At 39.5% G+C, this 24569-nt stretch overlaps 1 protein-coding gene across 6 annotated transcripts in view; it reads left to right on the top strand.

The window, feature by feature from the left end:
* The first annotated feature begins 2573 nt into the window (after positions 1–2573).
* The window catches only part of RGS22 (regulator of G protein signaling 22), a 175241-nt gene continuing 153245 nt past the window's right edge, over positions 2574–24569 (top strand). For 4 of the 6 annotated variants that reach the window (XR_009214775.1, XR_009214774.1, XM_058443771.1 and 1 more), the window contains exons 1-3: positions 2577–2864; positions 3359–3387; positions 15475–15537. Coding sequence is in view for 4 of the 6 variants with exons in the window: in XM_058443771.1 (XP_058299754.1) it covers positions 2840–2864; positions 3359–3387; positions 15475–15537 (117 nt within the window). In the remaining 2 variants the exon portion in view is untranslated. Of the gene's footprint in view, positions 2865–3358; positions 3388–15474; positions 15538–24569 lie in introns of all 6 variants that reach the window. The other 2 variants (XM_058443770.1, XM_032760119.2) reach the window with 2 other exon arrangements.

The following is a 24569-nucleotide window of genomic DNA, read 5'->3' as shown; positions in this document are numbered from 1 at the left end:
AATGGCTGCCCAGTTTTGTGCTTGAAACCCAGGGCCCTGGTGGGGTAGGCACCAGAGAGAATCTCCTGGTTTGTGGGTCGCAAACACCATGGGACAAGCGCAGTATCTGTGCCGCAGTTCCTCAGGCTCAGTCCCTCATGGCTTCCCTTGGTTGGGGGAGAAAATTCCCCAACCCCTTGCACTTCCCAGGTGAGGTGACGCCCCACCTGCTTTGGCTTGCCCTCTGTGGGCTGCACCCTGTCCAACCAGTCCCAGTGAGATGAACTGGGTACCTCAGTTGGAAATGCAGAAATCACCCTCCTTCTGTGTTGATCTCGCTGGGAGCACAGACCAGAGCTGTTCCTATTCCGCCATCTTGCCAGCAATCTGGGTCTTGGTTCTTTATCCAGCTTGCCATTCTGTGTCTTTTAATTGGGGCATTTAGCCATTTACATTTAAGGTTAGTATTGTTATGTGTGGATTTGATCCTGTCTTCATAAAGGTAGCTGGTTATTTTGCAGACTTGTTTATGGGGTTGCTTCATAGTGTCACTGGTCTGTGTGCTTCATTGAGTGTTTTTTGTTTTTTACTGGCTACTAATGGTTTTTCCCTTTCCATATTTAGTGCTTCCTTCAGCTCTTGCAAGGCAGATTTGGTGGTGACAAATTCCCTCAGCATTTGCTTGTCTGAAGAGGATCTTATTACTTCTTCACTTATGAAGCTTACTTTGGCTGGATATGAAATTCTGGGTTGGAAATTCGGTTGAGAATGCCGAATATTGGCCCCCAATGTCTTCTTACTTGTAAAGTTTTCCCTGAGACGTCTGCTGATAGTCTGAGGGGCTTCCCTTTGTAGGTGACCTGTCCTTTCTCTCCAGCTGCCCTGAACATTTTTTCTAACATTTTGACCTTGGAGCATCTGATGACTATGTGTCTTGGGGTTGATCTTTTTATGGAGTATCTTCCTGGGGTTCTCTGCATTTCCTGAATTTGAATGTTGGCCTGTCTTGCTAGGTTGGTGATGTTCTCCTGGATGATATCCTGAAGCATGTTTTTCAACTTGGTTTTGGCTAATAGACTTCTTAAACTCTCCCTCTCAGTGTGGTCCAATCACAGCTTTCCCCAACTCTGTTGATGGCAACTAAACTTTTCTGGCTGTTCAGACTAAATCTGGAGTCATTCTCAACTACTTTGTTTTACTCCCATGTCCAACTTGTCAGGAAATCCTCTTGGTTCTACTGTTAAAATGTCTGCAGAATCTATCTGAAGCCTGTACTGCTTGTTCTGAACCACCCGGTCTGAGCTACCATTAGCTCTTGCCTGCTTTGAGTCATGCTAATATTAATATATTCTCTAGACAGCACCCAGAGCGATTCTTTCAAATAGAAGTAAAGTCATGTCATTTCTCTATTCGAACTCTGCTATGGTTTGCATTTCACTCAGAATGAAACCTGGAGTCCTTACCAAGGGCCCACAAAGCCCTTTGTGATTTGTCCCTCCACCCCCCACCTCTCCATTATCTTCCACTAGTATCCCATCACTTCATTTGGTCCTCTAATTTTGTCTGGCCAAGATAGTGGTTTATTTTTGTCTTTTCCTATGTAATAGGGAAAAGGCAATTAATATAACTAGATGGGAGTTACGTTTCCTTGCAATACAAACACTCATTGTCTTATTCCTTCTTTTCTTAAGCATTCATATACCTGTGGGGCCCCTGCCAGCCTTGGAGTATTCCCACAATGTAGGAGGCAAATGTAAAGCCACCGAAGGTTTTAGCAGGTCAGATTTGCGTTCGGATGGATGATTTTGCATTCATCATGGAGAATGGGCTTAAGCTGAACTCCACTGGAAGCAAAGACTGAAAAACCAGTTAGAAAGTTTTTACAACAGTTCAGATGGAGCCTGTACTAAGGATGTTGTTACTAGCAGGAGCGCAAAGGAGACTCCAGATTTCAGAAACACTAAGGCAGAATAAAGAGGACCTAGTGCTTGACTGAATAAGAGGGTATGGGGTGTGGGTAGTAAGTTTTAGGGAAAAGCTCCTAGGTTTCTGCCTTGAGTTTTGAGTAACCTAACAGACGAAGGTACCACGTTAGGTGAACATGAGGCCTCCTCGGGTAATTTCTAAGCCTAGCTATCTTGAAAATGCAGCAGTCCTGATTGGCACACACGTGTTGGGGAAGTTCACGGTTCCTATAGGCCGCGAATTATTTAACTTTTTACACAAGCATTTCATACAACTGTGATGGAGATCAAGAGCAGTGTGTTGCGGGCCTCCTGAGGAATGAGGAAAACTGGAGGCCTGACTTCCCTGCTTCCTCCGCTTCCCGGGACCAGCCGTCCTGGCGGCCTGGCGCCCCGCGTGCCCGCGGCCTCTCCCTCCCGTGGAGCACCGCGTTTTCCTGGCTGTTGCTGGCGGGCTGTGGTGGAGGAAGAACGGGCCTGAGCCGCGGTCACCACAGTAACGAATTCGCTGCCAGTCCGGTCTCGAGGGCCACAGGCATCTCCACGGCGCCCCTGTCAGGTGACCGCGCCTGGGGTCCGCACGCGCGTCGCCCCCAGCCTTCGCGGCGCTGGCCCCTGCGCAGAAGGAGGAGGAAAGGAGGGCAGGGGCCGGCGGGAGTGTTCCCGTCGCAGCTTGGGAACCCCGAAAGGCACCTGAGTGGCCGGCCTCGGCCTCCCGGGGCGGCCGCATTGTCTAAGCTCCATAGCAACCCCGGCGCGGTTCCTGCCACGCTAGCTGGCGTAGCTCCTCAGCCCGCGCGCCGCAGCCGCGTCTCTCCGGCTCTGACCTGCGCTGGGCCCACGCGCTGGGGTCCTGACGGCCCGCGCGGGCTCCAGGTGCGGGCAGCGGCGACGGCATGCCCGAGAAGAGGCTCACCGCGGGTACGTGGCGGCCCCACAGGGACAGAGGATCAGCCCGCGGCGTTGGGGCCGCACCACGCGCCAGCCTCTGGACTTTACCTCCTGTCCTCCTAGCCGTATCCCCGCTCCCAGACATGAGAAGAAAGGGCTTCACTGCCCTCCTGTTGGATTTTATGACGAATTTCACTGTCCTTGCCGGTTTACGCTGGCACTGCGTTACCTCGCTTAATTCTGCATATTGTACGTAGAATAATAGAGGGTTCTGTCTATGAAAAGGGTAACTCCTGGGTCACAGTGAATTAGTGACCAGGCAGGATTCCAGAGGCCTTTCCTTTCCACTTACACCTTGAATTCCAACTTAAAATGCAAGCCATGTACAGAGAATGAACAGAGGGCCAGAAATGTACTACGCTTGCCTGTGCATAACGTAGGGCTAGGTGCTGTCACCCATGATCTCATTTACTCAAAGGAAATCAGATTTGAGGGAGATAATGTAATATTTTGTCTTGTTTCAGAGCCACCAACGATTACAGAAGAAGAATTTGTAAGTATGATTTCAAGGGGCTATTTTTTTCTTTGGCCTTTAAAAATAATAGCAAATATTAGATCATAGAAGAAAGCTGTGTGTTTTATTTCCTCCTTTTTGCCAGAGTTTTGGTTTAGTAACAATTGTAATAACTATGTACAAGATCTTTTTAAATTCTCTATCTGGCACGTAATTTTAAGAAGGGGCCAATTAATTTGTATGGTGGATGCTGTTCATCATTAAAGTTCTTTCACATAAATGGCCTCATTTAATTTCTCTAAACTCTTTAATGACTCCATGAGAGGAAAGTTTTATCTCCATGGCTGTATTGTGATGTGGCTGTGCAGTTCCTGGTTGGAGTAAACATAAGTAAATGGCGTTGATGGATAAAGAGTGGTCAATTTATCATTCCTTTACAAATGTACTAAATACTCCCATTTCAGACTTCAGACTTCTAGAGAGATTAAGTAATAAAAGTACTTGCTAAATATATCCTATACATTGTCATTTAGGTGAGTGCTACATTTAGGGTGGGTTCCATTGTAATTCCCATTGTATACAGTGTTTCAGGAACTTGCCTGAGGTTACACAGACAAATAGGTGTCAGAGCCTAATTCCTACCAAGGTCTGAGTCTGATTCCAAGAGCTCTAACCACTTCTATTATTTATTTATGTCTTCCAGCACTTACTTCTCTTGTTGGCTAATTATCTTATTTGCTTTTGGCTTTCAATCAACAAACATGAGTGATTGTATGCTGAGGTTAAGTCTCAAGAAGTTCACAGTCTAGCAGGGTCTAAGAAGAAAGGGCTAAGGCTGTGTGTGCCGGTGGCTTTCACATTCACCTTTCCAGAGCTCTGGTCCATTGCTGGGAGAGACAGACACACACACACCTACACATACACACATACACACACAGAGCCACTGAAGGTAGAGGTACACAGAACAAGTCAGAAATTCCTCCCATCTTCTGGCCATGTTGGCAGAGCTCTGCTTTAAGAAAAAAAAAAAAAAATATATATATATATATATATACACACACACACACACACACACACACATTTTGAGACAGGGTCTCTGTTACCCAGGCTGGAGTGTAGTGGCCCCATCACAACTCACTGCAGCCCCGACTTCCCTGGGCTTAGGTGATCTAACTGTCTCAGCCATCTGAGTCACTGGCCCTATAGGCACCTGCCGGCGCGCCTAGCTAATTTTTATATTTTTTGTAGAGACAGAGTTTCACAATGTTGCCCAGGCCAGTCTCGAATTCCTGGGCTCAAGCGATCCACCCACCTCGGCCTCCCAAAGTGCTGGGATTACAGGCCCAAGCCACTGTTCCAGGCCCAGAGCTCTGCTTTTAATGGGAAATTTCTTTAAGGGGCTCCAGGCCTTCCTGAACTTACTCTTAGTTCCAGCAGGAGGTGAGCATTTCTGAAGCCAGCAAATCTTTTCCCATACTGCTGAAGACTACTCAACAACACGCCACTTACTGTTTGGGCAGTTCACTGCTTTAGGTGTTGGCCCCATCCTTGAACTCATGATAGCTTGAAGACTCTAGGCATTCCCTTTCTCTTGGCTTGATTTCACTGTCTCCGAGTTCTCTTATCTTTCATTATTATTCCCCCTTTCTGGCTTCTCTTTTTCTTTTCTCGTGAAAGTATTGACCTTCAGGATTCTGTTCTCTGGGCTTTCTCTGGGTGAGCTCCTCTTCTCCTCCTGTAGCTTCAGTACCCCTGTTTCGTGGGACTTCCACATTTCCACACCTCCAGTCCAGACACCACTTTTAATGCCAGCTCTGTATATCCAGCGGGTTATTGGGACTCTTCATCATCTGAATGTCCGTGTCAACAGTCTAAACTGAACTTTTCTCCCCAGTCCCCTCCACACCATGCTGTCTTTCCTCCACTTCTTATTTTGGTTTGTGGTGCCACTGGCCATTCAGTCACTCATATCAAAGACTTTCTTCCCTTTTCTTCATCCCCTGCCTGCAATCATTTACCAAGCTCTTTTCGTAGCCAGATCTTTTTCTCCATCCACACAACTGCTGTCTCATTTCAGTCCCCCACCCTGGGTCTGGACTTTGGTAGTAATCCTAACTGATATCATTGCCTCCAATATTCCTTCTGCCAACTCCAGTTTTTATTTGTTTAAAGCATACAATTCAAGCTCCTGAGCATCAGTTGTATTAGATTACTTCCTATTCCTTTGCTCTGTCTACCTTTAGATTTTTCCTTCTCCTATCACCCTGGCTATCAGATTGCTATTAATTTTTTAAAACATTACCGTGTTACTAGCTTGCTCAGAGCTTTTATTAATAGCTAGTATTTATTGAATGCTAAGCACATGCTAGTATTTAGCCTCAAAACAACCCTATTAGGTGGTTATTACTGCCTACATTTCATAGAAGAGGAGGTCGAAGTTCACAGTGGTTAACTAACTGGGCCTGAGGCCACATATCTCATAACTGGTAAAGCCAAAATGTCAAATGGTTTGCTTTAGCCTTCAAAACCTTTTCTATAACTTTTCAGCCTTCTTTAACCTTACCTCCCAATGCTTTTCTCTGTGATAAAGACAACATTCTTACTGTTTTTGGTTTGATTTATAAAGTACATCCACATGCCTCCTGCCCCAGCCAAACTATACCCCACTTGTCTCCTTGCCTTTGCTGTCAAATTTTGTCTCAGTTGCCCTTCCCCATCTATTTCACAATCTTGCACATTCTTCAAGGCCCAGCTAATCTCCTCCATGAAGCCTTTCCAACCTAACATCATCCAGACTGCCTGTGAGCTCTGAGCAGCTTTTAGCTGAGAGCAATTTATAACTAGATTCTCAAATTCATATGCTCAACCAAGTATTGTCTATAGATTAAATAATTAACATGTCTTGCACATGTATTTACCCCTGTTTTTCAAAAGTGTGAAAGTATTGTTCTCATTAATAAATTGCATATTCTTAGGAAAAATGTGTCAGGGACCTGCAGTTCCCCAAACTCCATTCTCTCCTTTTCCATAGTAGATATTAGACCCATTGCTATCCCAAATTAAGACTATATTTTCTAGTTTCCCTTGCAGCCAAATGTGGTCACGGAACCAAATTCTGGCCAATAAGATGTAGGCAGAAGTGTTGTGTCCTACTTCTCTGGAGAGCTGATGTTTATAGAGATCAAATAATGGACCCTTAGGTCACACAGCTAGTAATTAGTTGAGCCACAGTTAGAAGCTGGGCTATTCTAACTTTAATACTTACATAAGTGTAGAAGGAAAGAATGAGCCCTTTTTCTTCTTTTCTGCCGGTTGGAATAAAGTTGTGATGCTGGAGCTAAAGCAGTCATCTTAGATCATGAGATGGATGTAGCATCTTGAGGATGGCGGAGACATAAGATCAGAGGCGCCTGGGTCCCTGATATTTGGGAAGCCACAATGCCTTATGATTAATGTCTTATGATTACAACTGCTTTTGATTACATGAGAAAAATATTTAATTATTTTATTTAAGTAGTTTTTTTTTTTTGTTTTGTGCTCCTGTGTTCATACTAGCTTTTCTTTCATATTGTATTTTCTCAGTGGATCTAAAAGTACAATGCTGTTATGGACATCTGCAAAATAATATTTGTACCTCAACATGGGGTCTGCATCCTCAAAGGATAGAATAACTCATTTAGAATAAATTATTTGTTTGTCAGGGACACATACCTTGTATATATTTTTAATATTTTACCTAGGTGTAAGGTACATATTGAGAAAGTTTAACGTGAGAATGAATTACAAAATTTACACATTAAAATTTAGGGCTGGGCACGGTGGCTCATGCTTGTAATCTCAGCACTTTGGGAGGTCAAGGTGGGCAGATCACGAAGTCAGGAGATCGAGACCATCCTGGTTAGCACAGTGAAACCTTTTCTCTACTAAAAATACCAAAAAAAAAAAGAAAAATTAGCTGGGCATGCCTGTAGTCCCAGCAACTCGGGAGGCTGAGGCAGGAGAATCAATTGAACCCAGGAGGCAGAGGTTGCAGCGAGCCAAGATCATGCCACCACACTCCAGCCTGGGCAACAGAGCGAGATTCCATCTCAAAAAAAAAAAAAAGAAATTTAGGAGTCACTGTCACTTTAAACTTATAGCTAAAGTAAGGTGTAAGGTACACATTCAGAAAGTTTAAAGTGAGAGTGACTCTTAAATTTTTTTATCATTAAAATAGAGTGCATTAATAGCGAAGATTTAAGCACCTGACTTTTACATTCAAAATAATATCTTTTTCTTGTGCCTTAAAAGTAGTTAGTTTGCAACTATGCAAGTAAGTGTGCCAGGCTTCAAAAAAAGTCTTTATCAAGTCTTCCATCAAAAAATGGAATCTAGGAAAGAAAATTCTTTATGGAGTAAAAACATTGTAGTGTAATGATCTATTTTGTTGAAGGTTTTCTGATTTAGAAAACCCACAGTTTTATTAACTTTAAAAGTGGATTAGGCCGGGCGCGGTGGCTCACGCTTGTAATCCCAGCACTTTGGGAGGCCGAGGCGGGCGGATCACGAGGTCAGGAGATCGAGACCACGGTGAAACCCCGTCTCTACTAAAAAAAAATACAAAAAAATTAGCCAGGCGTGGTAGCGGGCGCCTGTAGTCCCAGCTACTCGGAGAGGCTGAGGCAGGAGGATGGCGTGAACCCAGGAGGCGGAGCTTGCAGTGAGGCCAAGAGAGCCCCACGCACCCCAACCGGGGGGGAAAAAAAAAGAACCCTCCCAAAAAAAAAAAAAAAAAAATAAAAAAAAAATAAAAAAAAATAAAAGTGGATTAAAAGCTGTTTAAAAAAGGAAAAGAAGAGACTACCTTGTAATCTTACCACAAATTAAGATAAACTTTAGCTTTAAGCAGTATTTACTTGTATTTTAGTTGTTAAAAGTGGTATTCATTTTTAACTAATTTTTAGTCTGTTCAAATTTCTATTTTGTTATTTTTACAGGTTGAATGAAATTATAATAAACATAGGGTGTTTCCCAAGCATGAAGACATTCTCGTTATTTTAACATACAGTAACGTAGTTAACTCTCCATATCCATGGATTCCACATCTGTGGATTCACCCAAACTTGGATTGAAAATATTCAGAAAAAGGCCAGGCGCAATGACTCACACCTGTAACCCCAGCACTTTGGGAGGCTGTCGCGGGCAGATCACCTGAGGTCAGGAGTTTGAGACCAGCCTGGCCAACATGGTGAAACTGCATCTCTACCAAAAATACAAAAATTAGCTGGACTTGATGGCACATGCCTGTAGTACCAGCTACTTGGGAGGCTGAAGCAGGAGAATTGCTTGAACCCAGGAGGTGGAGGTTGCAGTGAGCCCAGATCATGCCATTGCACTCCAGCCTCAGTGACAGAGTGAGACTCCGTCTGAAAAAAAAAAAAAAAATACAAACTTTAAAAATACAGGATAACAACCATTTACGTAACATTTACATTGTATTAGGTATTGTAAGAAATCGAGTTGATTTAAAGTACATGGGAGGTTGGGTGTAGGTTATATGCAAATACTATGCCATTTTATATGAGGGACTTGAGCATCCCCAGATTTCAGTATCTGTGGGGGACCTGGTACCAATCCCCTATGGATACCAAGGGCAACTGTATAGAATAAAGGTCCATAATTCCAGTCCTCATAAACAAGACTAGTTACTTGGCAATTAGTGACCACTTGGTGGTTTTTTTCAAATAAAATATGTTAAATTATATATAATTGGGTTAAATGAACAGTGAGAGCCTACTGGGGCTGACACACTAGGCAGCTTTATATGGAAACACTGGAAGATAGGGCTAGACATAAGTACTACCCCTACTTTCTCCTGTTCTTCTTTCTTTAAGAGGTTGCAGAGCTAGGGGTCAGAAGTGTTGTGAACAAGTCTTTAGGAAACTAAGACAGGTCCCAGAGGTCCTTTGTAAAGTGTTATGCTATTTGGAATTATTTCATCTCTATGGAATCCTTTACTCTGGGTAGGAATCAAATTCTCTGATGCTTTTTTGGAACTACAGAAACTGTTAACAGTCCCATTGATAAGTTAGTAAATAAGTATATCATTAAGCAACTTTTTCAACGTATGGCCATATTAGACACTACTAGGGACAAACATTGTCATTAGTCCCCAAGTAGCATACTTTCTGACCAGAGAGATTGCCTTTAATATGAAACAGTAAAAGGATAAGCAGTTTATAGTTAAGTGTCAGGTTTGAATTAAAAGTACATTGGGATTTAGAGAAGCTTGCTACATCCTCTTTTTACCCGTAAAGTATAGAGTGGGAGACAAGGTGACCAAGGGTGTGAGATACTCTCTGCTTTAAATGAGTTTATTGAGTTGGAAGGATCTTTGTACAAGGAGAAAGCCTTAGGGTATTTGTGCCTAATGGATTGTCTTAGGCCTAGTAGGTATAATTCGAAATATTGGATTGGATAAAATTGATTGGATAAAAGGGAGTCTGGGCCACGCGTGGTGGCTCACATCTGTAATCCCAGCACTTTGAGAGGCCGAGGTGGGTGGATCATGAGGTTCAGAGATTCAGACCATCCTGGCCAACATGGTGAAACCCCGTCTACTAAAAATACAAAAACTAGCTGGGCTTGGTGGCATGCCCCTGTGGTCCCAGCTACTCAGGAGGCTGAGCCAGGAGAATCGCTTGAACCTGGGAGATGGAGGTTGCAGTGAGCCAAGATTGTGCCACTGCACTCCAGCCTGGTGACAGAGCAAGACTCCATTAAAAAATAATAATAAAAAAAAAAAATAAAAATAAAAGCGGGCAGGGGGTGGGGGAGCGTCCAGAGCTTCCTTCACCTTCTCAAGCCTTTTGGGTACTTGTTGAGAGAGAGAGACAGAGAGAAGGAAAGGGAAGAGAGAAGAGAAGAGAAGAAGGAAGAAAGAGGGAAGAAGAAGAGAGAAGAGAACAGAAACCCAATGGAAAAGTACTTCTGGATAGATACTAATGTAATCTGTGATGATAACCTTTGGAGGATAAAAGCAGAGTCCATACTTTTGCTCCTCATTGCGTGAACCACTTTAATATCTTCCTCCTTCATAGCCTTCATTTCTAAGAAAATGTAATTTTGCAAACCAGTGGGGATCTGATATATGGGCTTTTGGTTTTCAAATTTCAAAAATGCCTTGATCTAGGCAAGCTTTCAACAAGACGTGTTGTGGAGCTTGTCTCACCTTGCATTCTCTTTTTCTGACCTTTTTCTCTTTTGACAATATCTCTTCTTTTAATTAGTATTATTTGTTAGAGTCTTTTAAAAGTTATTAGTCTTTTCTTTTTAGGTTTTGTGTCCTCAGTGTAATCATCCAATTATTCAGTAAAAATGTTCTAAACATGTACTATCTAAAGGCATTGAGAAATTAAAAGAATAAATAGGAAACAGCCCTTTTCCTCCAGTTCACAATCCAGTGGATGAGCCATGTAAACAATTGTAGTATGAAGTGATAAAGGTTTTTATAGGGGAAATATAGATGACCACTACTCCAGACTTCTGGAGAAGAAAAAAGACAGGTACGTGAATAAGGGGGAAAATTTTTCTGGGCAGAATAATCAGCATGTGCCAAGGTGCAGAACTATAAAAAAATTGCTATGACCACAGCATGTAGTATGAGATAAGGCTGGACAGTGGGCAGGAGCCAAATTGTATTCACCATAAGCCCTTTTCATGGTAGAAAAGGATTGGAGATTGGGGGAACAAATGGATCCCTTGTATTAAATGAGGTGTGGCTAGGAAGACTGACCCATAGGGTGGTGTGGATAAGAAGGAATAGGAAAGATGAGGTTTGGCATATGATGGACAGGATGGTGAACCAGAGGTCAGTCCTTTAGTGGACAGGATTCCAGAGTAGTAGTCAGAAGATGGTCAGATAACCAGGAATTTATTCTAGAGGGAACGATGCTGATTTGATAATCTGATATTTAATACACAGAAGGCTGAGAAGCCTGTCCATAACGTGCCGAGAAACTTGATCTTATTTCCTTGTACATAAAGCCCCCCTCCAAACATTTTACTAGGAAAAAATTTAAACATGTAAGAATTAAAAGAATTGTATAGTGGACACTGTATACCTACCACTAAGATTTCACAATTTTTGTTACATTTGCTTTCTCACATAGCTGTCCTATCTCATCATCCATCCATCAGTCCGTCTTGTTTTTTTATGCATTTCAAAGTAAGTTAAAGACATTGATAAACTTCACCTCTAAATACTTCATGAGTATCATGAACTGTTAATAATATTCAATATTAGTTTATGATTCTTTTGTTGATGCACAATTTATACACCGAAATGTAAGCATTTAAAGAATGATAATTTGATGAATTTTGACAAATGTATACACTTGTGTAATCCAAACTCCAGTGCATACATAGAATATTTTCATAATCCTAGAAAGTTCTTCAAGCTCCTTCTCAGTCGATTCTTGTCCCCATTCCCCAGAGACACCTACTATGCTGTCTTGCTTTCTGGCCTCTCTTCTTTGCTCATGTGTTTATCTATGTCCTCAGCATTATTGCCCCTCATATTTATATTCTAAATACAGAATTTGAAGTTATTTGAAATGCATTTCAAATGCCATTTTTCCCACTTGAGTCTCTTCTGATTCATCTTACCAGATAACGTCTTTCCTTCCTTTGGAAGAAACAGTTTATATTGTAATTCCCTTATGGCATGTATCATATTCTTTCTTGGACTGTAGTTTTTTTGTCTGTATCTTATTTCTTCTTCCTTGTTTATAGTGTTTTTGTATATCTTGCATCTTTTAGAGTTGTAAAGAAATTGGGCTGGGTGTGGTGGCTCATGCTTGTAATCCCAGCACTTTGGGAGGTCTAGGTGGGAGGATTGCTTGAGCCCAGGAGTTCAAGACCAGCATAGGCAATATAGTGAGGTCCTGTCTGTACCCAAAAAAAAAATTTTTTTTTAATTAGCTAAGCGCCTAAGTGACAGAGCAAGACCCTGTCTCAAAAAAAAAAAAAAAAAAAAAAAAAATTGTAGTTCATCTGATTTGAAGGTGCAGCAAAATAAGCAAAAATTTTACCTACCATAATTAGCAAGCACACATAAACTATTTTGTTAACCCTCTTTCAGTAAGACATTTGAGAAGTTTGGACTAAAAATGGAAAAGCTGACTTCATTTTCACAGATGGCACACCTGTAATACATGAAAAAACAGGTTTCAAGAGTACATTCAATTCTGAAGAAGTGTTCCTACCTTCATTCAACAGAGAATCTGTGTTGCAAATTTTGCAGTCAGGCTTGTGGAATGATGTAATGGAGGAAATGATTGTAACTCAATTTTCTTCTTGATTGTACCATTAACTATCACCAGTTTATTGATTATTTGGAAGATGTTAAACTTAAGCATAGAGACTTAGAGACTTAGAGCATTTTAATATAGCCAAGTAATGGGATTGTGGAAACTCTTTGAGAGTAACTGAGCTACTTCTTCAGCTCAAGGCCTTAATTTTTTTTTTTTTTAAATTAAAGGGTTTGTGGTGTAAAGGGCTTATCAGATACTCATGGGTTTACAAGACTGCTTGCTGATGTGACAAGATATTTTGAACACATTGAACTAGAAACTGCAGTGGGAAAATAGGTTCCTTTATTTACTAAGAGAAGAACAAGCCTTTCCACTCAAGTGCCACATGTGGGTTGAGCAGATCGCACTTGGAGGCAACACTTATTTCCCACTGTGGAACTACCCAGTATCAACGGAATTGCTGAGGTTTAATATCGATAGAAATTAAGGAATAATTTTAGAAAAGAAATAATTGATTTTGATGTATTTGATAATACCTGAGGTTTTCATAGTTTTCTGTAAGTACAAACCAAAGGATATGACTGAATGCCTAGGAAATGTCAAGTCACCAAGGGGTTAGAGCAGTGCTACTGCTGCCACCTGAGAATTATATCAGTCCGTGGTGAGATGAGCTGAGCTCAGGAATCTAGAGTAAACTTTTAGAACCTTTATGGCAGTTTGACAAACTATATTTATATCTGTTGAATTTAATAACAAAGTTGGGATTGCAATATGTATCTTTTATTTCATTTTCTAATTATTCATTAAAAGTTATCTATCTGAAATATGTTAAGGAAGAAAACAACAAACAGGGCTGAGCATGGTGGCTTATGCTTGTAATCCCAGCACTTTAGGAGGCCGAGGTGGGCAGATCACTTGAGGCCAGGAGTTCAAGACCAGCCTGGGCAACATGGTGAAACCTTGTCTCTACAAAAATTACAAAAATTAGCCAGGCGTGGTGGCATATGGCTGTAGTCCCAGATACTCAGGAGGCTGAGGCACGAGAATCACTTGAACCCAGGAGGCAGAGGTTGCAGTGAGCTGAGATCACGCCACTGCACTCCAGCCTGGGTGACGGGGCAAGACCTTGTCTCAAAACAAAAACAAAAAACGGGTATCTCATCTCAGACAGTTCATTGAGTTAGAATCTTTTAGAAGTGCAAGACATCTGGAAATGAACATATGAATCTGAAAATTAGAAATTTCAGGCAATGTGGCAATTCTAGGCAATACTTACGTCCACCTGGTGCTATGAAATACATATTCTGTATTATGGCTAAAAATTAAAAAGGAAATGTATACTTTAGAAAAACTAACAAGGGATTGTATTGCACTACTGTAAATTATTTAAGCTATTCACTGTTCACATCTGTGGATTTTTGGTCATGTGATCCAGTACTGCCAAATTTGGCCACCCTTATTATAGCACAATGCCTTCTACCCAGAATTCAGATGTTTTCTCATAAGAATTAGCAAAAACTAGATAGTCCACTAAATACAGTTGGAATTATTAAAGTAACTTTGAAAGGTAAAGTTTGATAGGTTATTCAATGCCTTATAGCTTCTCCCAAAAGGATATCTGCCTTGTTCTGCTTTGTTAGACTTTGCCAGTCAGGACTTTCTTTGAGCACATGCTACTAAGGTACTACTACTAAGGTAGTAAATTTATTAAATCCTTAGTTTGTTGTTATTTTAATCAGTTGAAATTTTTAGAAAACTAAATATTTTGTTTTAAGGTTTCCAGTAAGTTTCTTGATATAAATTCTATAAGTGATTGTTTATAACTCTCTTCTGATGCTGCAATTACTTCAATAAATTACCCTGAAAATCTACTTTCCAAAGTAGGTGCAGTATGCTATAGTGTCTTCCTTATAGCACTATATACTTCAATAAATTTTTAAAAATTGGCCAGTATAAAAAGAAAGTAATCAGCCATATGGAAATAATAGCATTGTGTCATATTGTTAACTTTCATGTTAGATTTGCAAAATTGAAGTATAATTATGAATAACAAAATAAACACATGTACCACACAACAGTATGCCATGATGTGCTTTTGACATAATGGAAACAATTACTAATAAAATAAGGTGTCTTATGATTTGGAAGAGAGATTTTGTTCTCAGCAGTGGCTTTTCAATTTTGCCAATTTGAAAAGTGGCTATGTTGGTGGATGAGATAGTTATGGAAAAAATGTATACAATCTTTATTCTTAGAACACATGCATTGTCAAACTTTCCTCATGCAAAAGTGAAGCAGGATCCAGATTTAAAAATGTGTCTCATTCTGGGGTGGGGGGACAGTAGAACATTTTCTTCACTTCTTTTATCACTTTCATTGGGCAATTCAAGAAATTTACACTCTCAATTTCATTTGGGCTCCAAACACTGCTTCTTGTTGACTCTGCTTTTATTTTTATGAAATATGTATATATTTTAATAAGTCTGTGTGAAACTTACCATGTGGTGGTATTATTTTGTATTTGTTGATGTTTCATTTAAGTGTTGTGCTATATTTTTCATGTGTTCTGTTTTCCAACTAAGTATAGTAGCAAAGTGTTTTAAGAGTATGCCCCCTTCTGTATTCTTATTTTTTCCTTTCAGAGATTGGAAGGAAACCATAAAACACCATAAACTGTGTTCAGTTTATAGTGCGGGTTCACTGTTGACTGACTAAAAGAGATTTGAAGATCTACGTGATAATAAATTCATAGCAGAATTAGAGAATAATATAGGCATGATTTAAAATGTTGTATAATTATAATACTGTGTTTTTATGGTTTTTGTTTTTGCAGGAAGATTCTCTGGCAACAGATGATTTCCTTGTAGACTACTTTAATGAATTCCTAAGCCTTCCAGTGAGTTTATTATTATGATCTATTGAATATATATTATCAAAGCAAAATATTTTAATCACTGGATTATCTTGTGAAACCAATTTATCAGGGATAATGCTTTTTTAAAAAATATTAAAGCATTAGGTAAAGGTTTTATCTTTTTACATAATCATTTGGATTTGAATCATATTTAGAAATTATTCTTATTAAAGAAAGCTGGAGTTCTTTTTTTTAATTTTATTATTATACTTTAGGTTTCAGGGTACATGTGCACAATGTGCAGGTTTGTTACATATGTGTCCATGTGCCATGTTGGTTTGCTGCACCCATTAACTCGTCATTTAGCATTAGGTATATCTCCTAATGCTGTCCCTCCCCCCTCCCCCCAACCCACAACAGTCCCCGGAGTGTGATGTCCCCCTTCCTGTGTCCATGAGTTCTCATTGTTCAATTCCCACCTATGAGTGAGAACATGCGGTGTTTGGTTTTTTGTCCTTGCAATAGTTTACTGAGAATGATGTTTTCCAGTTTCATCCATGTCCCTACAAAGGACATGAACTCATCATTTTTTATGGCTGCATAGTATTCCATGGTGTATATGTGCCACATTTTCTTAATCCAGTCTATCTTTGTTGGACATTTGGGCTGGTTCCAAGTCTTTGCTATTGTGAATAGTGCCGCAATAAACATACATGTGCATGTGTCTTTATAGCAGCATGATTTATAGTCCTTTGGGTATATACCCAGTAATTGGATGGCTGGGTCAAATGGTATTTCTAGTTCTAGATCCCTGAGGAATGGCCACACTGACTTCCACAATGGTTGAACTAGTTTACAGTCCCACCAACAGTGTAAAAGTATTCCTATTTCTCCACATCCTCTCCAGCACCTGTTGTTTCCTGACTTTTTAATGATGACCATTCTACCTGGTGTGAGATGGTATCTCATTGTGGTTTTGATTTGCATTTCTCTGATAGCCAGTGATGATGAGCATTTTTTCATGTGTTTTTTGGCTGCATAAATGTCTTCTTTTGAGAAGTGTCTGTTCATGTCCTTTGCCTACTTTTTGATGGGGTTGTTTGTTTTTTTCTTGTAAATTTGTTTGAGTTCATTGTAGATTCTGGATATTAGCCCTTTGTCAGATGAGTAGGTTGCAAAAATGTTCTCCCATTCTGTAGGTTGCCTGTTCACTCTGATGGTAGTTTCTTTTGCTGTGCAGAAGCTCTTTAGTTTAATTAGATCCCATTTGTCAATTTTGGCTTTTGTTGCCATTGCTTTTGGTGTTTTAGACATGAAGTCCTTGTCCACACCTATGTCCTGAATGGTATTGCCTAGGCTTTCTTCTAGGGTTTTTATGGTTTTAGGTCTAACATGTAAGTCTTTAATCCATCTTGAATTAATTTTTGTATAAGGTGTAAGGAAGGGATCCAGTTTCAGCTTTCTACATATGGCTAGCCAGTTTTCCCAGCACCATTTATTAAATAGGGAATCCTTTCCCCATTGCTTGTTTTTGTCAGGTTTGTCAAAGATCAGATAGTTGTAGATATGCGGCATTATTTCTGAGGGCTCTGTTCTGTTCCATTGATCTATGTCTCTGTTGTGGTACCAGTACCATGCTGTTTTGGTTACTGTAGCCTTGTAGTATAGTTTGAAGTCAGGTAGCGTGATGCCTGAAAGCTGGAGTTTTTCTAACTATTAAAAAGCATTCTGTACAAACTCTGGTTCAGCTGTATTTGGCACCATGTTAGGCTTTTTTTTTTTTTTTTTTTTTTTTTGAGACAGTATGTTGCTCTGTTGCCCACTCTGGAGTGCAGTGGTATGATCACAGCTCGCTGCAGCCTCAACTTCTCAAACTCAAGCGATCCTCTTGCCTCCCAAGTAGCTGGAATTTCAGACATGTGCCATGATGCCAAGCTAAGAGACTTTTGACAGAGATAATAAGGACAAAATATCAAAAAAGTCAAGGAACTAATTTTTTGCTTTCAAGCAATTATTTTCATCCTCTTGGATAGATCTTAAAGTGGAATTTGTATTTAAGGCAACTAGAGTTTTATATCAGTAGTAAATAGGACTTGGCACACTGTCGTTGGTGTAACATAGATTGATGCCAATTAATAGTTTCAGTCATAGACAGCAGTAACATGTATTGTGAGTATTAAGGGATGTCCTAGTCCATATAATCTATGCTGCTATAACAGAATAACTGAGATTGGGTAATGTATAAGGAATGGAAATTTATTTGGCTCACAGTTCTAGAAGTTGAAAAGTCCAAGATCAAGGGGCTGCATCTGGTGAGGGCCCTCCTCCCACATCATGCCATGGTGGAAGGGCAAACAGAGATTAAGAGAATAAGGGAGAAAGAGGGGCGCTGACCTCACTTTTATAACAAACTTTAAACAGTTTTATAACACTCTCTTGATAACCAACCCACTCTCAAGATAACACATTAATCTATTCAGGAGAGCAGAGCCCTCATGACCTAATCATTTCTTTTTAGGCCCCACCTCCCAACACTGTTGCATTGGGAATTAAGTTTTCAACACATGAAATTTGGGGGACACATTCAAACCACATCAAGGAATTGGAGAAAAGTGAAATGAGGGGTCGTAAAAAGACCTATCTTGTTGTATGAAAATAAAGTTAATAAGGAATGCTGGTTAAAAGACATATAAGAAAAGGTTTTTGCTATTGTGTTTTGAAACTGTTTTCCAGGGAAAATTTGAAACATAAAAAAAAAAAACCACAAGTAATTTTAAAGGGAGTGTACCATAAATGTGAAGTCTCTGAAAGCCTGAACGCTGGAAATACCTTTTGAAGGGAAAGTACTATTCAGTACCTTCTTGTATAGATATATGCGCATGCATGCATGTTTGTTTTGTGATTTTTTTTTCTAAAATAATTTTGTACTCTCTCTGTTGGGCATAGCTAGGTCTCTGGACCCATTATGGAATTTAGATTGACACACCAAAGCCCCTGCTCCCTTTCCAAGAACAAGCCTGAGCAACACCACAGGATATTCAAGGAGTTCTTGTTTGGTCTGACTCTTTAACTTTTGTTGTCCAGTTTTATATTATATAAGACCCAGTAGCATCACAAAATTGCCAGAATTTTGCTTTTCCAGATTACGTAGTCTTTCCCGTGGGCTCTGCAATCTCCACTCTCCCTCCAAAACAAGTACATTTTTGTGAAATTTTAAATAGAAAAATCTCTATATAGATCTAATGTCGGTTTCTTAACATTTACATTTCAGTGTCTTGGGATTTGTGATTACATTGACTTGTTTTGGAAAAGAAATAAATTCTCTTAACTTTCTTTTTCAAAAAATCTATTTTAAGTTATAGAAGTGACATAACAATAGTATAGACAGTTTACCAAAATTGTGATAATCCTGCTACCCAGTCAGAATAGACATTGCCATTTTTCTGTTTCCTGTCAGACTTTAGGTGACATGACAGTGTGATTTCGATTGAATTCTGTGTAGTAATGTTTTTATCCCTCCTGAGCAAGACCTGAAGTTTGACCCCTTCGTGTGTCCCAAGCACTCACCTGGGCTGCCTTTTTTCTGCTTTCTATCTCTCCAAATCCTTCTGTTTTTACCTCCTCTTTTTTTTTTTTTTTTTTGAGTTCCTCTTGCATCTATATTCAGGAGTTCCTCTTGCATCTATATTCAGGATCGCACAGTCTACCAATTAATTACCCATTCTTCACATTACAAGACAAGAGAAGAGAAAATGTTGTCACGGGTTTTCAAAAAGAATCTGGGGACAAGGAGGAGAAAGAATGATGTATTCTCAAACTGAGTGTCTGGCAAAATTCTAGAACAGATTAGTAATGTTTGGTTTATGAGCACTTAGCTAAGAATTAGAAGCCAGTATGGGTTTACTGAGAGTAAGTATGCCAAACTAATCTTTCTTTTTTTGGATAGTTATAGACTGGTATTTTAGGGAACCATAAATTAATGTATTATGATTTTGATAAAGTATTATAAAAATAATAAATTGAATCATGTTACTTCCTGCTCTGTTCAAAACCCTGTCTAGGGACTTCTCATTACACTAAGAATAAAATCCAGAATCCTATGTGATCTGGCTCTTGCTATCTCTTGATCTCTTGATCTTTATTTTCTACTTATTTTCTCTACTTACTTTCCAACCTGACTGACTGTCTTTATGCTTCTCAAACATGAATATGCCAAATATACTCAGGGTCTTTCTACCTGGCATGCTCCTCTCTGAGATACCTGTATCACTTTCTCCCTGACTTAAATCCCTTCCGTTTAGAAAGCCTTCCTTAACAACCCTATCTAAAATAACAACCTCAACACATGCTCCACTTATGGTGCTTTGTCTCCAAAGACCTTATCATTATCTGTGAAATTAGTTTTCAAATATTTGAACTGGTTCACTAGCCATAACCAGCAGGGGTTGATTTTTAATAACCTACAGATTGAATTCCAAATTTGCTAGTATACAATTCAAGATCCTTTGTAATTTGACTTCAACTTAATCTTTCTAGCTTTATATCTCATTTCACATTGCTTTTGCCATCCTGCATACTCTTTCCTGCCTCCCCTAGCCCACCAATCTGTCTTGACCACACTTATTCTTCCCATGCTCAAATCTCACCATATAATTGTTGGTATTAGGAGTGAGAGAACTGTGTTTGATTCCAGCTTTTCCACTCTTAACCGGCATGATCTTAGAAACCTTGCTTACTTAATTCCTCGATTTCTTTCTCTGGGAAGACAATATGACTATCTTACAAGATTACTATCAAGTGAGGTAATGTATATTAAGCTCCTGGCACAAGTTTAGTGCTTCACTTTTCTTTTCCTTCACTAATTAGACTATCTCGTCCTCCATTCCTGCAGCATAACAGGCAATCATTCTTTAATGGGATTGGTGGATGGTCAATCTAGAGGATAATCTTATGTGCCAAACAAATCTGTCATTGGCTTTGCCTTTTTAAAACTATTTTTATCAGAGACTTGGATGAAAAGTTGCAAGTTCCAGTATTAGGTCACTCATCTAGTAAATAATGGTCCACACAGGTTCAGATGGCTCAAAACTTTTGATTGTCCCATCATGCTATGATGTCTATAGAACTGGCAGCAGAGGAGCAAACTAATGATTTGGATAAGAGAATCTGGTCTTGTTTTTATCCCAATAGTGTAAAATGGACCAAAACAAACAAAGCTAATGTGGTTTTAGGGGTCATTAATAGAAATGTAGTCAAGATCAAGAAAAATATTAGTCTGGAGCACAGAAGGCACTCAATAAATGTTTCTTTGAATAGGGTTGAATTGTCAGACTGCACTTAGACTGTTGTGTTCCATTTTTGGTGCCATATGTTAAGAGCTGCTATGCCAAACCAGACTCAGGGAGACTTAGCCAATGATCACTCTGGAAACCATGTCAAATGAAGAGTTGAGAGAAGTTTGGTGTTTAACCTGGCATGGGAATGGGTGGCAGGAGTGAAATGGAGTAGTCCCTTTCAAATATTTTATGATTTGATTGAGGAAGAAGGGTTAACGTATTCTGTGAAACTAGAGTGCAGAACCATGGCCAGCATTTATGAGAGAAATTGATTTGATTTTCACTCACTATAAGAAGGAACTTTAGAATTTGTTTTCTGACAATTAAATGGGCTGACTCGTGAAGGGGTAAACTTGGAGGTATTCAAGTAGAGGTTAGAAAATCATCTTATGAGAGTATCGTGTGTGTGTGTATCTCATGTATCTCTATGTATATATATCTATGGTGGAAGATTGGACTTTCTTGACCAGAGAAAATTTCCTTCTTCTCTGTTTATTTTATCTCAGGAGCTACATTGTAAATTTCCTGGGGGCAAGGACAGGTCTTTTCTGTATCTCCCAAAGCTTCTTGGTTGTGATTCTGTTTTTATTTCAACATCTTCCATGTAAGATCCTTAGTATAAACAAGTAAACCTTCTAATCTTTTCTCCTGCTTCCTTTCTTCACCCACCTCCACCCTCAGCCCCCACCAAAAGCAATAGCCTAAGCCCTAGAGTGTAGATATAGATTATAGGGCCCTTAGGTCATCTCTGAGATGACTTCTGAGACTTTTTCCCTATCTGTAATGACATGCCTAAGGTCCCATAACCGGATTGTGGTAGAAATGGGCTTAGGGATCAGGCATTCTGGCCCCTACACTATTTCTTTCCATTACACCATTATATCCTTGGGACACATTGTAAGATCCTGAAACTGGTGGCTGGTAGCCTGCCTCCATGTTATTTTTTGATGAGGGGAATCCAGGACAGTTGCTGCTATTAGAAATGATTACGGCACTTTCCAAATCCTAGCTTTCATAACTTCATTCCGTTTGTTCTTGTGCCAAGTTCACATTCAGATATTGTTTTCATCTGGTGTCTGGGAGGTTTTTTGCTGTCAACTCTTTATGGACAAGTGTTTGCTTATTAAGTTTTCTTCTGTGCTATAGTGTGAAAACATTTTTTTCCTTTTGGCTTTGTTTTGTATGTTTTATGCTTAGTGACTGTTGTGGGATTGAGTAGATGAGCCCACATAGATTTAGGTTTGTCCTCTGTGGGTGGTTTCAAATGTTTGTGACATTTATAGTTTGCAGAAGCTGAAGGGGTGGCCTGTTCTATACCCTCCTCGCAAGGATAGGTATGTCATGTGTTTGCCAGACCATGCTTAGCTATGTGCTGTTGGAATTTTACCATAACTTCTTTTTTAGACTGATTCTCCACACTTTTTAAAATCTGTAAACAATTATAATTTCTTGCAGCTTTATGAAGGAGTTATATGCTAGATGGACTGTCGTGGGGGGCCAGTGGGGAGAGAGAGAGAGAGTATATTTTGGGGGAATGCATGGGATGAAGGGGGATGAAGGGTTTGGGTCTTCTCTTGCCAAAATCTAAATACTCAGAAATTGATTTTTGCAGGTGTTGATAAAGCTCTAGGAAACTGCTTAGTTCAGTGTTTATACCTCTGGGTGTTTTGATAAGACTTGTAGCTCAAAAATACAGCACTCAAATTACCTAACTCATTTATTAACTAAGGATATTTTCTATACATTTTATGTGGCACATTATTCATTTCATCCCATTGGTGAATATGTCTAGTAAACAGTTTATGGTTAAACATCTAAAATGACAGTAAAGCTTAGATTAAAAGAAGTTGTTATTGGTAACTGACTTGTTACATTCAAGTAGTCAGATGTTTTCCATTCACTGACTAGGGATGCATGTTTAAAATATAGCTTTGGAGCTCATTAGTAAAGACAGAGTTGGAGCAGAGATGAACATGTATTAAATTAACCTAGTCATTAGTTTTTAATTTAAATACTGTTCAGCTAAATAATTTGGCACCCGGTAAGTTTCACTGGTGCTGGGCTGGCAGTTTAAGTACATCACTAATTATTCACAGGTTTTTTTTCTCTCCCCTTTTCAAAGAAATGTGGAACCAGCAATTTACTCTGGTAAAAATATTTTCATGCACTTGCTTTTTCTGTGAAAATATTTTTCACACATGGATGACTAGTACCACAAAGTTAGCTTTCACCACCTTCAGGTCAATTCATTTTGGAATATTTGGAAAATGATATCCTTGAAATAAGAAAATTAACTAAGGAAAAGAGCAGTCTGTAACAGCTTGTGGAGGATTGGGTTTGAGGCTCAAACTGACGTTTTTCCTGTTATATTGATTTAAGGTTGAGCATTCTCTAAATCAGCCAACTTAGCATTTCGGAGAAGAGACTTTCTACATCATTCATTTCTGTCTCCCATACCCTATGTGTCTTGTATTGTTACTTACTAAACTATAGGAGTTTTATAGATAAGCTTAGAAATGGTTAAAACAAAGGACTTGATGTTTAAGAGAGCTTCTTTTTAAGCAAACAACAGGAATTTGGGTACTAATGAAAGACGAGGGCTCTTTCTCCTGGGTATCAAACACAGACGGCTGGCACCACCTCATATACGAATACCCATGAGAATCAGCATGAAGTAACCAACAGAATGTGGCTTTGCAGTTTGTCTTCATCTGGATTCTGCCTCTCCTCAGCTAAAAACTCTTCAGTGGCTCCTCCTTGTTGTAAAGCAGTGATTCTTAAACATGTGCATGCGTTAGAATGATCAGAGGGCTTGTTAAAACTCAGAATGCTGAGCTCCTTCCCCAGAGATTTTGTTATACAGAGGGGACCGATAAGTTGCTTATCTTTCTTTTTTCTTTTCAACTTTTATTTTAGATTCAGGGGTGTACATGTGCAGGTTTGTTACCTGGGTATATTGCGTCATGCTGAGCCTTAGGATATGAATGATCCCTTCACCTAGGTACAGAGCATAGTACCTGGTAGTTTTTCAGCCCTTATCTCCATCCTTCCCTCTCCCATCTAGTTGTCCCCAGTGTCTATTGTTGCCATTTATGTCCATGAGCACTAGATGTTTAGCTCCCACTTATAAGTGAAAACATATGGTGTTTGGTTTTCTGTTCCTGTTTTAATTTGCTTAGGAGGGAATTTGTATTTCTAACAGGATCTCAGGTGATGGTGATGTTGCTGATCTAGGAACCACCCTATGAGAATCATTGGTTCAACAGTGTAAGTTGAGAGTTACAGCATACGATAGTAGGTCCTCAATGAACTCATCCTTTCTCTCCAGTCTTATTTCTGCTATTCTCCCTTAAAATATTAAAGTTGAATATGTCTCACTGCTTGCAGTTCACCAAATGTAACCTATTATTTTGTGCTCTTGTATCTTTTATTTTTATTTTTAATTTTTGTGGGTACATGGTAGGTGTCATACTCCTTTATCTTGATGCATTGGCTGTTACTTTTGCTGAATTCCCCTCTTCTCCCTTGTCTACCTGACATTGCCTGTTCATTCTTAAAATTCAACTCTAGCAGCCCACTTTCTCTATACATCTTCCTTAATTTCCAGAATATATTAATAGTTAACGAATCCTTCTGTGCCATCACATTACTTTGTACGTTCTTCTATCGTGCTTGTTCTGTGTTAAACTGGAGTTCAATATACATCCATTCTTTTTTTTTTTTTTTTTTTTTTTTTTT

The sequence above is a fragment of the Hylobates moloch genome, unplaced genomic scaffold, assembly GCF_009828535.3.
Source record: "Hylobates moloch isolate HMO894 unplaced genomic scaffold, HMol_V3 SCAFFOLD_9, whole genome shotgun sequence".
NCBI lineage: Eukaryota > Metazoa > Chordata > Mammalia > Primates > Hylobatidae > Hylobates > Hylobates moloch.
This window is presented reverse-complemented; position numbering and strand designations above follow the sequence as displayed.